At 36.6% G+C, this 16993-nt stretch overlaps 1 protein-coding gene across 8 annotated transcripts in view; it reads left to right on the forward strand.

The window, feature by feature from the left end:
- plecb (plectin b) overlaps positions 1-16993 on the forward strand; it is a 246872-nt gene that overhangs the window by 42481 nt on the left and 187398 nt on the right. The window contains exon 1 of one of the 8 annotated variants that reach the window (XM_087286477.1): positions 16210-16364. The exons of the other annotated variants lie outside the window; for them this stretch is intronic. Within the exon in view, the coding sequence (XP_087142603.1) occupies positions 16322-16364 (43 nt within the window). The 5' untranslated portion in view covers positions 16210-16321. Of the gene's footprint in view, positions 1-16209; positions 16365-16993 lie in introns of those variants that run through there. 8 annotated transcript variants of the gene reach the window in all.

Consider the following 16993-nt stretch of genomic DNA (forward strand, 5'->3'; position numbering starts at 1 on the left):
AAGTACAAAACTGCCGTCTGCACACCGTTTGGCCTGTTTGAGTTTAACAGGATGCCGTTTGGATTATGTTATGCACTTTTCAGCTATTAATGGAAAGGATTTTTGGTGACTAAAGTTTTTAATTTCTGCTGTTATAGAGTAGGGATGTCGCGATCAGTTTTTTTTGCCCTCGAGTCCGACTTATTTGATTTGGAATATCTATATCTAACTTATAACTTAAGTATAGTTGCATATAAACTGTAGTATGCATGCACACAAATGTATTACTCACACATACTCGCACACACTTGCTATCTTCATGGAGACTACCTATATACTGTACAGACTGTATATTCTTTCCCTCTTCCCCAACTGTACCCCTAAAGCCAACTTCACATTTTTATAAATTCAAAACACGCCATTATTGGTGATTTATAAGCTGTTTTCCTAATGGGACAAATAAATATTGTCCCCACAAGGTCAAAAATGACTGGCATTGCTGTACTTATGGGGACATTATACATTAGGTATATATTAGGAATATAAGGAACACTCACGCACACACACACACACACACACACGCACACACACACACACACACTCTCTCTCTCTCTCTCTCTCTCTCTCTCTCTCTTTCACACACACTCGAACACACACACCCACATACACGGACAGCATGGACTGTTCTAGATTTAATGGAATCACCCCTGTAACTTTGAGAACATTCTCTCCCCCTCATTTCCCAGCACCCTCTCTCTCTCTCTCTCTCTCTCTCTCTGTGTGTGTGTGTGTGTGTGCATGTGTGTGTGCGTGTGCGTGTGTGTGTGTGTGTGTGTGCTTGAGTGGTCATTCATAAAGTGTGATTCATGTCGTGTATATGGAAGATATTTAAAATGAATCTGAAGATCTGAGTCATATTAATTTATTATTTTAAGTTTTATGTCTCATTCATTCATTCATTTATTCACGATAACTGAATGAAAAAAAATTTATGTTGTTATGATCTTGGTCATTTTTAGTAGACCACCCTATTTAAAGTTGAAACATTAAATACAATATTTAATGATTTATTCATGGTCATTCATTCATTCATTCATTCATATTTTTATTTATTTATTCATTCATATATATTTATTTATTTACTTATTTATTTTTTCATTCATTCATTGATTAATTCATTCATTATTTTATTTATTCATTCATTCATTCATTCATTCATTATTTTATTTATGTATTTACTTATTTATTCATTCATTCATTATTTTATTTATTTATTCATGTATTTATTTATTAATTCAATTATTCATTAATTCATTTATTTGTTTGATTAATTGATTTATGTATTCATTTATGGCAGCTAATTTATTTAATTAATTTATTTAGGAAAGTTAGAACAATAACTTCAGTTTATTCATTCATTTAAATGATATATTTTATATATCTTTTTATATAGCTGTTATATATATATATATATATATATATATATATATATATATATATATATATATATATATATATATACATATATACATATATATACAAATTTCTTATATTAATTAATAATTACTTAATTGTTTTTAATTTACATTCAAAATGCCTCTTTCTTTCTTTCTTTCTTTCTTTCTTTCTTTCTTTCTGTCTTTCTTTCTTATTTCATTGATATGAACTCCCAGTAATATCAATGAAATGATACGTGTGATCTTAGACTTTCAGCTGTGTTGTCTTACTCATGTCAGGAGTGTTTCATGGCGTGTCATCAGGGCCTGTCACAGATTCAGCTGTCCAAGGACATGTCTGACAGAGCGTTTGTGTCCTTTCATACTTCATACATCCACACTCACGCACTTTATTTGGAATGGAGTCATCAGGCGACTGATTCAGGGTCAGCTCACACACTACATCATCATCTCCAGCTCCGCCAAAATCCTCTCTATACAGTTAAGAGCTTGTGTGTTTGTGCGTGTGTGTTGTGTTTTTGAGGCTGTTTGATTGAGGTTGATGACTTTCAGTTTCTCATTCTGCCGGTTTTCTGCTGCTGTCATTGAATATCAGTGATTTTATCAGCTGTTATCAGATGACACACATGAGGAGCATTCACTAAGAGCCAGAAATCAGCAGCTTACAGCAGGGCAGAGGCATCTGAACAACTCAAACCTGCACGACTGGGTCACAGTGAGGAGCAGCAATGTCGAGCAGGTCACAGCTGCTCACACACACACACACACACATACTCGCACATGCACGCACTCAGTTGCACACACACACACACACACACACACACACACACACACACACACACACATGAGTGCACTCACTTACTCACAACATACACATGGAACACACATATATACTCACACACAATTAGTTAATTTTAGTAGGTCATACTATAAAAAAAAAATGAGTATTATATAAAAAAAGTATTTCCCGGGTCAGTTGGCATGTCTGTGTGGAGTTTGCAAGTTCTCCCCATGTTGGCGTGGGTTTCCTCCGGATGCTTCGGTTTCAGTCCAAACACATGCGCTAAAGGTGAATTGAATAAACGAAATTGGCTGTAGTTTATGGGTGTGTGTATTTGAATGTGAGATTGTATGGGTGTTTCCCAGTACTGGGTTACAGCTGGAAGAGCATTCGCTGTGTAAAACATTAACTAGAATAGTTGGCGGTTCATTCCGCAGTGGCGAACCCTGATAAATAATGGCCTGTTTCCGCTGAGCGATACGGTACGGGTCATGTTGGTACAGGTTACTTTTAACAGGCTTGCGTTTCCACTGCTAAAAGGGGACCAATGGTGGGCATGGTGTACGAAATTTCAGTGGGCGCCATTCTCGTATGAGGACATACCAAAGCTGTACAGGTCGTTCTCATATCATATGAGAAGCAGTTCTTACAAAACAAATGCTTTATATACATAAATGTGTATAAATGTTCATTACTAACCTTTCAATGATTATAACTGCAGTTCAATGACGAAATAGCCTCCTGTAAAGTCTGCAATCATATAAAATAAATAAATAAATGTAACATAATGAACACATACAGACTCTTACAGTCTCCGATATGATACCAATTACAGAAACACTACACACAGCAGACATTTAGTCCTTATTTGGCTTGAAAAACAGCTCACAGTCAGTGCAAACCTCTCATCAGTATCTTTAATCTTCACCAGCACATGTAAACTCTGTTAGAATGTAATTCCGTCATTCTAAGTTCATAATAGTCTAAAAAGTGATGATAATAGTTCAACATGGCAGTTTGTTCATAGTTTAGGTTGCTGAAACAATCATCTGGTTCTTTGTTTGTTCCGGCTTTTCCTTCTGTTTTTTTCACACTCCACTATCGCTTTTGTCTGTTTCTGAAAGGATCGGATGTCAGAAGCTCTTCAATGATCACGCACATGTTATTATCATAAGCTCAAAATATAGACGCACACAAGTGATAGCAAACTCGTTGGAGAAAGTGAAACCGCTCGCGCTTTAGATGACCATGTAAAACATCAACAAGTCAACAGGTGTATCGTCTTTGCTTTGTGGCTGTTCAAGATGATGACAAGGTTTGTTTCAGTTCGGCTCGACCATGGTTCGTTATTATATGTATATATTATTAAGTTTTAATGTCTCAGCTGTGTATTTAAAAATGGAGCTTCCTTTGTTTTCATTACCCTAGCTTGTGCACAAGCTAGTAAGGTTTGTCTGTAAACCAATAGCGTTCAGCTGCACGTCCAGCTCCACCTTTTGGTGCACTTTTGTTGTGCTAGGTACCCCAAAATCAGTACAGTACGGTACGGTTCGCTTTCAGGTACAGTTGAAACAGCAATAAAAGCGTATTGAACCGTACCGTACCACTCAGTGGAAATGAGCCATAAGGGACTTAATTTATATTCCTGCATCAAGCACATGTGTATGGTCGGGCGCAGCCTTCACACGGTCACATAGCCCTACCGATGATGCACACCTTTCAAAATATTTAACTACACGTCCCGACGACACATAGCTCAAGCTTTGTGATTGATCGGCTTGGAAGCCGGACGAGTGTAGGCGTTGCTGAGAGCCGTGAGCCTGATGGAGCGAGTGTTTACAAGTGTGGAGTCCTTGGAAGGAGCTCCAGATAGAAACTCTTGTTTTGTGTTTACTTTATGTTAAATGTTATTGCAAGTCCGCTGGCTCCCTCCTCTAAATGAGCGAGTTTTAGCTACTTGTATTTTAAGGTAGCGTTCAGAAATAACAAAACACCCGCAAAGAAAGAGGAACATAAAATCTACTGCCTGATAGCTTTTGGGCAGTTTTTATGAAGAGCAACACAAACAGCACGCAGAAGAATAAATGAAAGACTATGTGTGAGGCAGGCGCCGTGGGTCACGCTAATCACTCGATGCAGAAGTATAAACCAACCTTAAGCTAAAGAAAAATTTATTCAATTCAATTCATGTTTATTTATAAAGTGCTTTTACAATGTAGATTGTGTCAAGCTTAACAAAAACTAAATGAATGAATATTTCCTTGGCAGCTACTGTGGCCTAAACAATAATAATGTACATTATTTCAGCCAATGTTCTTTTCATTTCAGGAAACAGAATTGCAGAGTAAAAAAATGCTGGGACAACATGAAGAAATTAGGTGAACTTATTAGTGTGTACAAATATAAGTAGGTTTTGCATAATACAATTCATTTGTCCCCCAAAAAACTCAAGAATTGTGTTGATTCAGCTCATTTTAATGAAGTAGTTTAAACAAACTGCAAAATTCTCTTCTTGAGTGTGGGTTAAGCAAATGGAAAAGCGAGTTTTTACTTATGAACTTCTTTAAAAGAGCACAGAAATCGTTATGATTTATGATGTTTGCTAAAAATAGCCGTAATTATATGTGACGATCAGAGTTGTGGATTCTCCGTCATGAGTTTTAAATAACCCCTAAATGGGTTTCCCCCATCTCAGTGACTCTGTGCTTTCAGTTTAAGAAGTTGAACGTTTCTCTCAGTTTTGTGCTTCCTGTAGTACTTTATTTGGCAGAGCTTCAGAGGCTGAGCATTATGGGTGAGGTCAGCGGGAAAGCAGCGCCAGCTCGCTACTGAACTCTGTAATTATTGTGTGTAACTCTGATTACAGTGATTATTATTATTACTTCCAGAAGCAGATCTCCACATATGCGTCAGCAGGCGTTCAGTGTCGTAACAGGAGCTGGAAAATCAAATCGCTGCTCCGCTCTCTTGTTTCATGCAGTCCATTAGAGCCGCGACATGTTTCCATCCACATACTTTTATGCACATTTTGAAGTATTGCATTAAATAATGCTCAATGGAGAGTTGAAGATGTGCATAAATGCACACCACTGATTTTGGGACAGCATGAAGGAATGAAGTTACCATTAATTCATTCATTTTTCTTCAGCTAAGTCCCTTTATTCATCACGGTCACCTCAGCGGAATGAACCGCCAACTTATCCAGAACCGAAATGCCACTTATCTACACAGAAATGTCAACTGATCAAGCTGGAACTCGAATCAGCCACCTTTTTGCTTTGAGGCGGCAAGTGCTAACCACTGAGCCACCATGTTGCTAGTTTTTTCAAATTACTTTTTTGCTTTATCCGGTTCATTGTAGGTCAGAAAGAAAATAATATTGTAAACACAATCTACATAATATTGATACATAAAGATATATAAAACCTGCCATAAAAATCACGCACTGATACAAATCACCATACAAGAAATGATCAGCAAAACATAATTATACTCTAAATAATTGTATAAATAATATGGTAACATATCTCATATATGCACACAAAAACATTCATAAGATAACATGATAATAATAATAATAATAATAATAATAATAATCAATCAATCAGAAAACAATTAGATAAATTATGTTTAAAAAACAAATAAAAATAATGCATAGGAAAAGAAAATGAAGAGAAGCGCTCTCGCTCGGCACAGTGGAGATTTCTTTATATCGTTTTAGTCGTTTGATATGCAGTGACACAAAGTCAAATATTTCACTAAACAGGTCTGAAACTGCTGACGCTCATAAACAATCATAAAGTCCTCGTGCTGCAGGAATTATGAGGTTTACTGAAGGTGTATCTGTCGTGCAGTGAGGGGTTTGCGACTTTAATAAACTATGACAGTTTGTGTTCACTAAACAGTAAGAATGATTACTAAATCCATATCAAACAGTTCCTTAAAAATCACATTTCAGTTTTAGTTTTGGGCAAGTTTTACACTCACACTATAGGCGTACTGCACCAAGGCCTAAGTGGACCACGCTCAGGCACACTTCTTCCAACCAGGCCAGGGCCGGCCAAGTGAACTGTGCCAGAGCCCGATTCAAAGCACTCACTTCTCAAACGATCCGGGAAATGGGCCTGGGCACTGTTCGGATAGCATAGTGCGAGTACGCCCTAAGGCTCAAATGGACCATCAAAATAAAGTGTTAGCCAAATAAATTACTAAAATGGTTTAATACAGTATAGCAAGGATAAAAGTGAATGATAGTTTTCTAGTTAGAGTCTAACAGTATGCATAGTCTATATTGTGAATAATGTGAACTGTCATTTCATACAAACATTATCATTTCTTATTTACGGATGTTTTAAACTCTGAAAAATTGTCCCGTCACAGGCCTTAAATGGGATAGTTCATCCAAAAATGGTGAAGTACTCACTATTTAGTCACCCTTCACATGTTTCAGACGTTTATGAGTTATTAAAATATCTCCTTTTTGTCTTCAACATAAAAAACAAACTCATAAATGTTTAAAACAAGTGAAGGGTGAAATGAAAATAGTAAAATAAAATTTTGTATACATGCAGATGATAAACGTTTACTCCACTATGATTAAACTCTGTATTGATTATAGTCAACTGTATAATCAACTATAATCCCTACTCTGCAATGTGACTACTGCGGGTATATTGCCAAGGGCGTAGATTCGCTCTGGACATTGGTGGGGGCATACATTCGGCGCATGCATTAAACAGCACAAATTTAGTCTTGTGCTTTAAAAACATGTTTAAAGTACTTAATAATATAAAACAGGGGATTTCAAAGTGTGAGGCGCACCTCCCCTGGGGGGCGCCAGAGCATGTCAGGGGAGGCGCGGGAAAAATATTATATAATAAAAATATAATTATTAAGTTTAATTATTATATGTATTTTTTATTATTTTTAAACGTTTTAATTAAACAAAGCTAAAAAAAAAAATATGTCAAAAATAAGAAAACCTTTTTTACCCAGAAGGCCATAGCTGTGAATTCGCTTCTGTTTGGCAAGCCCACCAATATAGGTATATGCCTGCTAATACAATGGATCGGTTTCTGAGACCCCCCGATTCAAAGCCTTCAAGTTCAGGGCTTAAACCCAAAAGACGACGATATGATGATCAGTATTTGAGTTTAGGATTTAGGTGGACAGAACCAGCTAATGAACCACGACCTTTATGTGTGGTTTGTCCAGATATTTTGGCTAATGACAGCATGAGACCCGCTAAACTTCGGCAACACCTTGAAACCAAGCATGATGAGGTAGCAGGAAAACCTCCAGAATTTTTTGTGTGTGTGTGCGTGTGCCATGTGTGTGCGTGCGTGTTTGGGACGAGGGGGGCGCCAATGGATAAGTTGTGTCAAAAGGGAGGCCCGCTGTCTTACGCCCTATTCACACGGGGCTTCAGCGTCAACGCTTCCCATTCACTTTGAATGGGTGACGTCAGGCGTTGCCGAACTGCATTGTGGATCCGTCGGCGCCGCTTCAGAAGCGTTCCTCGCTGCAGAAGTTGGGACTAGCTCAACTTTTCAAGCGCCGACGGAAGCGTCAGCCAATCAGATCGCTGTATGCAAATACACCAGCTCAGACAGTGGCCTATTGCTGACTGAATTTCATTGGCTGACGCTTCTATGACGATCGTTTCAGCTCCAACTTCAGACACGCCCTCTGTCAAGCGTTGACGCTGAAGCCCCGTGTGAATAGGGCGTTAGGGTGCTTTCACACCTACACTTTTGTTTCGTTTGCCCAGTTAGCTCGGTTCGTTTGGCATATGTGAACAGGGCTCTGTTCCGCGCCAAAGTAATCGCTCCGAGATCGCTTGAATGAGGTGGTCTCGGCTCGATTGAATCAAACCCTGGAGCGGATCGATTGCAGTGAGAAAGCGATCCGATCCGAGCGCGGTTATATCACAGTGTTTTATGGATATGTAATAGGCTTACGGCTATATGAATAGAGAATTATGAGTAGGGCGGGAAGTTTCGCGAGTCTCCGGATGCCCGCAAACGAATGATGATCTCCAGGTAATCTTTCGTCTCCCTCCCGGTCCTCAAATTGGCATCGTCGCGCACCCTTCTCACCCCTCCCCACCGCATCTCTCCTCAGACACGTCACGTGCGCGCACCCTGTCAATCACCACCAAACCACCACCTCTCCTGACAGCTTAGCGGGACGCTGCAAAATAAAGCCTGACACTCTGACCAATGTGAGGAGAGTTTACTCGCACGTGACTTGTTTTAGCTCTTTTGGTCCGTTTAGAAACTTTGCAATGTGAAAGCGAACCGCTCCAAGAGCAAAGAGCAACAATGTAACAATTGTAATCCCTGTTTCGGAACAACTGAATCGATTCACAGGTGTGAAAGCACCCTAAAGCAGGTCGCACACCAGAAGCGCCGCTCGGCGGCGCGCCGCGCAGCGCCACGCAGCGCCATGTATTTTAGAATTCTAAACATAGGTTTCTGGCGACGGCTCAGGACGCAGTTCATTTTTCAGCCGCGCCACAGAGCGCCATCTGATTAGTTTCATGTTAAATATCATTCGAATGTGCGCGTCTGGTGTGTGATACTTTAAACTGTCATGTACGCGCCGTGTCGCGGCGCCGAGCGGCGCTTCTGGTGTGCGACCTGCTTAAGACTTTGAAAAACCCTGATATAAAATAAACACTTAATAATACAAATAACAATCACATTCCATGTGGCTCAAGTCAATTTACATGATTTTACTGCATTATCATGGAGGCCAAAATTGAAAACTAAATTCGATTAATAGCACAGTCTTGGTTAATAGTATTTTGTTGGACTCGTAGTGAACTTGTCTTTGTGCATGTGTAGGGTACTAAGGATTGACAGAGCATTATTTCATTTTGGAGTCAATTCAATTACTGATATGGACATTTGGTAATTGGTGAATATTGGTAGGGACACGTCCTCTCCGTCCATGCCATTTCTACACCATTTTACATATAGCAGTGTCGATAGCAAATGATTTATTGTGCAGCCTTGTGCAGATTGATGTAAGTAGATCATCAAAAAATCTGAAACTATCTGAATTACCCATCAAGATCTTCAGTGTGAATGCAGCCTACAACAGTGTGTTTATGAGCATTTTGACAGCCTCTAGTGGTCTGAATCCTCTATAACATCAGTGGAGCACGAGGAGAGTGTTTATCTCCACATTCTTGCAAACAGTAGTAAAACGCACAGATGTCAGTGTGAACTAATGAAGCTCTGTGTGTGCGTCACGTGCCCTTGACCTTTCCTCTGACTCTGTCTTTGTGTTTTCGAGGCGTTGACGTGAGTTACGAAACAAAGGAAACCTGTGAGCGTCTCACACCTTCCTTTTTCCTTCATTCCCAGCATTTCTAGACGGGAAGTGCATATGCTCTGCCAGGGCTTGGGTTTCCCTAAAATGCCTAAGGTTATTAACATGCATGTGGAAATGTTGTATTATTTTCATTGGGTTAAGTGGTTTGAAGACACAGACACCTACGTATAGGATATCATAAGTTGAAGAATGTAGAGAATGCAACATTTTTTATAGTTTTTAACAGCTTTATTGTTTTTGTAGATTGTATAGTGCATTGAATCTAGTTTTAAAATCACAATAAAGCTAATTAATTGTGATCTAGATCTGAGTTTGACATATTATTAAATGTATTTTTTTAAATTACCCTGCAGAATTACCAATATAGGTGAGGCAGTGGCGCAGTAGGTAGTGCTGTCGCCTCACAGCAGGAAGGTCGCTTGGTCGCTGGTTGCACTCAGTTGGGGTTTCTGTGTGGAGTTTGCATGTTCTCCCTGCCTTCGCGTGGGTTTCCTCCGGGTGCTCCGGTTTCCCCCACAGTCCAAAGACATGCTGTACAGGTGAGTTGGGTAGGCTAAATTGTCCGTAGTGTATAAGTGTGTGTGAATGTGTGTGTGTGGATGTTTCCCAGGGATGGGTTGCGGCTGGAAGGGCATCCGCTGCGTAAAAACTTGCTGGATAAGTTGGCGGTTCGTTCCGCTGTGGCGACCCCAGATTAATAAAGGGACTAAGCCGACAAGAAAATGAATGAATGAATGAATTACCAATATTTCTGTCTGTTCAGATTGACTTTGGCAATTTCTTCTCCTCAGAATTAACAAATTGTGTCGTGGAGCTTTAAGATAAAAGTTATGTGTTATATATCACTCAGATTTGACGTTAGAATTCCAAGAAAGCTGCCAAACTCACAAATGCATAAAATACTGTCATAATTTTGAGGATTTATATATATTCATTCATTCATTTTCTTGTCGGCTTTGTCCCTTTATTAATCCGGGGTTTATTAATCAGTGGTGTAGTCCTTGCTTTACGCACGTATACTCAGTATGCCTACTTTTTTCGACGAGCTGTTTGGGTATTACCACTTCTGGGGATCAATAATTTAATTAGACTTCCTTAATTTATGTGTATTCGCGTCTCCTTTAATTGTCTGCCAAATGTTTGTGTTTAACTAGCATCTTGCACTATTCCCCGCCCCCTGACGACCGCAGCAGCTGTGAGAACATTTCGTGAGAGTTTTTCGAAGATCACAACAAATCAGCTAAATGATGTCTCGCTGAAACTTTCAATTAAAAGTAAAAACAGCATGGGTGTCCCTTTAGCACTCCTATATTTTCATTCGGCCCCACTAAAACATTTTTTGCGATTACCTTATGAACTGTACATCACTAAGTGACCGCCTCAGTCTTCTTTACATTTTTTATTTTTTATTTGATTTACGCTCCTCTGTTTTCAACTCGTTTTTCATTTAGTCAACAAACCACAGCTGTGGTTATATATATATAGCTAATGAATCAAAGAAACATTGTCTTTTGTCTATTCTTTGCCTATTTTAGGTAATAGTACACCACCTTTTTGTTTAGGACTACACCGCTGATATATATATATCAGCCACGAGCTCAGATTTGGTTGACCAATCAAAGGAAAATGGGTGTTTCAGCGCCACCTACATGTTTATAATGAATTTTGAAGTCTTTATCTATTTTCCTACATTAATTTTAAAAAACTAAAATCGAGCCAAAATGTAGTTTTTTTTGTTTTTTGTGAGCAAACGAAAAACGGAAAAACAGCTTTTTTTTTTAAAAAAACGGATATGGATTGGACGGAAGATACCCTGATTCTAAACAGAGAAATTAAGCCATTTCTATTCAGTAAAAAGTGTCATATTTGTGAGACCTAAACTCAGAAAGATGCAGACGCAAATACAAGACATAAAGGCAGATTACGCATTAAATGAGAAAACACAAGGATGTCCTGTCAGCTGTTTGAGTTTGGAGCTGAAACAATGGGCTCAAACAAAGACAAATAATTAGAAGAGATCTTGAGCCCAAAAATCCCAGTGCTTAAACACACACATGCATACATGCGAGTTGGTTTTCATGTTGACTTATCATAGACATTCGTTCATTCAGTCATTTTCTTTCTTCGGCTTAGTCCCTTTATTAATCAGGGGTCGTCACGGAAGAATGAACTGCCGAATTATCCAGCACATGTTTTACGCAGCGAATGCCCTTCCAGCTGCAACCCAACACTGGGAAACACCCACACACTCTTGCACATACACTACAGACAATTTAGCTTATTTATTTTACCTATACTGCATGTCTTTGGACTCTGGGAGAAACAGGAGCACTCGGAGGAAACCCATGCCAACACGGGGAGAATATGCAAACTCTACATAGAAATACCAACTGACCCAGCCGGGGCTCAAACCAGCGACCTTCTTGCTGTGAGGCGATCGTGCCACCCACTGTGCTACCGCACTGCTCCCATAGACATAAATAAAATATTTTGACTGTATGTTTATATTGTGTCCTCTTTCCCCAACCCTACTCCTAAACCAAACCCTCACAGGAAAAAATCTACATTTTTATATTTTCAAAATACATTCTGTGTGGTTTATAAGCCGGTTTCCTCATGGGGACTTAAAAAATGTCCCCACAAGGTCAAAAAATGACTGGTATTGCTATAGTTGTGGAGAACTTTACTCCTAAAACACGACGAATACCAGGGACGCACACATAAACAGAGAGAGGGAGAGAGTGAGAATGTATCATGTACGATTTTTTTTCTCTCTTTGTGTGTGTGTGTGTGTGTGTGTGTGTCTGCGTGTGTGTCTGCTTAGCATTACATCTGTCCAGTCACAGGCCGTAGATAGACATACAGTAGTCCAGGTCACAAACAACCACATCAGCAGTGTGTGTGTGTGTGTGTGTGTGTGTGTGTGTGTGTGTGTGTGTGTGTGTGTGTGTGTGTGTGTGTGTGTGTGGATGAGCTCATTGATATGGAATGCTGTCAGGACATCCGTAGTGATGAGATTTTAGGTGTCACTGACCCTAGAGAGACTATTGTGACCAAACACTTTCAGAAATAAATGTGCATACCTGCCACAGGGGCATACCTTTTTAAAAATGTAAACTTTTGTACCTAAAAGGAGCACTTTTGTACCTTTAAGGTATATGAAGTACACATTTGTACTTTTTAAGTATCAATATGCACCTTAAGGTAAGGTATAAATAGCCTTGTTTATATCTAAGATTTTTTATAGCAATTAAACAACAAGAGTGAAAGAGAAAATAATAGTACAATTATAATATAATATTACATAAATTGATTAAAATATACATGTACACTGTAAAAACATCCGGAAATTACCAGTGTTTTGTGATTCATGTTTTTATTTTTACCCATCAACTAAAAACCAGCCAACCCAACAAGCAACAACCAACCAACCCAACTAACCACCCAACCCAAACCAAACCCACCAACCAACCCAATCCACCGACCAACCCAAACCACTAACTGACCCCACCAACCCTGCCAACCCAACCAATCTTACCCAATCCAAACAACCACCCCAACCATAATAAACTCAAATAACTTAACAACCAACCAACTAACCCAACCCAATTCAGCCCAACCAAACCAACCAACCCAATCTAAAACACGAACCAATCTACCAACCAACAAACTAACCAACCAACCACCCCAACCCATCCAACCCAACCCACCAACGAACCAACACCCCAATCCAACTAAACCTAATCAACCCACCCACCCACCCACCCACCAACCAACCAACCAACCAACAAACCAACTCAACCCACTAACCACCCCAACCCAATCCAGCCAAACTAACCTACCAACCATCCCAACCCACCAACCCAAACCACCAACCAACCACCCAATCCAACCCATCCTACCCGACCCACCAACCAACCAACCAACCAACCAACCAACCAACCAACCAACCAACCAACCAACACTGTTAAAAAAATTCTGTAAAAATAAAAATAACCGTAAAAAACTGAAAAAAAAACTGTCAGAATAAAAAATGTAGATAATCTGTAAGAAAACAGTAATTTCTTGTTAATAGAGATTTGATGTTTAGAATTGGATTTGAGTGAACAGATTTACATAATTCAAAGATGATTGAAGCAGATGTTTGACTGACACTTTATAATGACAGTGTTGGGGTTTCAACATTTATTCTGATTTATGAGTTGTGGAAATGAAACTTGAAATGAAAGTGGCATGCTTTGTGTCCACATTTCGATATGCATTAAATACTTTTGTTATTGGCCAACAACTGAGCTTTATTGATTTGGAAGTGGGGTATGCTGAGAATGTGTTTGTGTCTGTGGCCTGTTTATTTCTGTAATGTCCAAGGGAGCAATCTTCAGAGATGAGCTCTGTGCTCTCCAGGAGCTGAAAAATGTGCTCTTTTGTTCTCTGGTCAGCTGGAAAGAAAAGGCTTTGAGAAATAGGTACAAGTTATGATGACAAGTTATTAATGGGACTTAATTTAGACAAGTATTTTAAATATTACTTGTATTATTGAGGGACTGGAGGGAGTACTGCTTAACTGAATGCCAGGAATACTTTTTTTTTGTATTTTTAAATACATTTATTTAATTTTTGTAATGCTGGGCTGCAAGCGGAGGGAATATATTGTTTATTACACTAATAAACATAGTATTTAAGTATTTAAAATGAATTGTGAATATAAACACACATTTTATATTGTATTTTTGATGCACTTAAATACATTTTTCAAAAATTAAGTGACAAGTTATTTTTTTTATTTGATACATTATTTATTTTAGTACATTTATTTGATGCACTAAATACTTTTTTCCCCCAAAACTAAGTAACTTATAGTAGTTATTTTATTTTATATATTTTTATGCATTTTAGTGCATTTATTTAATGTACTTAATCCATTTTTTAAACAAGTCAATTATTTTATTTATTTATTTACATTTTATACATTCGTTATACATCTTTTAGTGCATTTATTTGATGCACTAAAATCCATTTTTTTTCCAAAAAATGGTAACATAAATTTTATTTATTTATTTAAATTTTATACATTATTTATGCATCCTTAAGCATATTTATTTAATGCACTAAAATAATTTTTTAAAAATAGGTAACTAAATTATTTTATTTATTGATTTATTTTTATATTTATGTATATATTTATACATATTTTATACATTATTTATACATCTTTTAGTGCATTTATTTTAAGCTGTAAAAGACTTAAAAAAATAAGTAACTAAATAATTTTATTTATATATTTGTTTGTTTTTTAATTTATTTTAATTTTAATTTATGTATATATTTATACATATTTTATACATTAGTTATACATCCTTTAGTGCATTTATTTGATGTTAAAAACACATTTTAAAAAATAAGTAACTAAATAATTGTATGTATTTATATATTTGTTTGTTTATTTATTTTTTATTTTAATTTATGTATTAATTTTTACATCTTTATACATTATTTATACATGTTTTGGTGCATTCATTTCATGCACTAAAATCTATTTTTTAAATTAAATAACTATATTTATTTTTTTTATTCATTTAATATGTTATAAATACATCTTTTAGTGCATTTATTTGATGCACAAAATTTTTTTATTCCAAAAACAAGTAACACTAAAATCCATTTTTATAAGTAACTCAGTTTATTTATTTATTTATTTACTTATTTATATTTTAAACATTATTTATACATTCTTTAAAGCATTTATTTCATGACATGACAAGACATTTTTCAAAAAATAAGTAACTAATCTTATTTATTTACTTGTTCATGTTGTTCATGTATTTGTATTTCTATTAATTTAAATATTTGTACATCTTTTAAACATTATCTATTCATCTTTGAATGCATTTATTTGATGCTATAAAAGACATTTTAAAATAAGTAACTAAATTATTTATTTATTTATTTATTTATTTATTTATATTTTATGAAATTTGTTATAAATCTTTTATTGCACTTATTTGATGCACTAAAATGCATTTTTCCAAAAATAAGTACCTTAAATTTTTATTTATTTATTTATTTATTTTATACATTTTTATACATCTTTTAGGGCATTTAAAATCAGATTTTTAAAAAATAAGTAACTCTGTTATTTATTTATTTATATAAATATTTATACATCTTTTATATATAAGTAACTGATTATTTTATTTATTTATTTATTTTATTTATTTTTCAATAATACTTAAATATACTTATTTTAAAACATAATTTATTCATGTACATCAGTCCTTATCTTTTATCATCCTGAAAAGTGATCATTTAATCAGTCAATCAATTAATTAATCAACCAGCCAATCTTAATGAGCGCTAATCTGCAAACAGTAATCCATGTAAAATAATCAAAACACATTAAAAACAGGAGTCAATGTTTGTTTTGAGGACTTTTAAGAAATTAGTTACATGCATGTAATCCTCCGATACATTGTCTATTGGTGTATTGTGCTATTGTATGCGTAATGATTATGCTGTAGCTTTGATCAGTAATGTATGCGAGCAGCAGAGCCAGGGATTGGCTGGGCCATCGTGAATATGAACACAGGGATTGGCTCAGGCAGGATGCTCTCAGTTCAGCGTGATTTTGGGATGAACGACACATGCACACACAAACACACAGCACAGCACAGGGCCAGAGAGAGAGGAAGAGGAGGAATAAGACTGAAGAAAACAGACAGAAACACACACGAATACAGAAGTGTGTGTCTGACAGCAGGTGATCATGACCTGCAGATCCATCCAGCAGGAGATCAACAATCTGAAAGGTACAATGAGGCTTTGGTTCTGACTTTCAAGAGTGTTTTGGAGATCACAGATTATTATTATTTTGTTGTTGTTGTTGATTTGTTTTTTGGTGATGTTAAAATATTGATATATTTTAAATAAATCTAAAACAGATTGTTTTGTAAGTACTGGGTTGCGGCTGCAAGAGCATCCGCTGTGTAAAAAAGAAACATATGCCAGAATAGTTGGTGGTTAATTTCTCTTTGGTATAAATCAGAGACTAAGCCGAAAGAAAAATAAAGACTAAATGACTTAAAATATTACATTTAGAATAAATATACTGAAGGAAAGTACTGCTTTTAACTTACTTTTCATTCAATTCAGTGCTGGATAAGTATTAATCGAAATATTAATCGAAATATTTAAAATAAAAGTTTGTTTTCACATACAGTTGAAGTCAGAAATATTAGCCCCTCTGAATTATTAGACCGCTTGTTTATTTTTCCCCCAATGTCTGTTTAATGGAGAGAAGATTTTTTCAACACATTTCTAAACATGATAGTTTTAATAACTCATCTCTAATAACTAATAACGAATAACTGATTCATTTTATCTTTGCCATGATGACAGTAAATAATTATTTACTAGATTTTCTTCAATACACTTCTAT

This window comes from Danio rerio, chromosome 16 (assembly GCF_052040795.2).
Source record: "Danio rerio strain M-AB ecotype USA chromosome 16, GRCz13ab, whole genome shotgun sequence".
Lineage (NCBI taxonomy): Eukaryota > Metazoa > Chordata > Actinopteri > Cypriniformes > Danionidae > Danio > Danio rerio.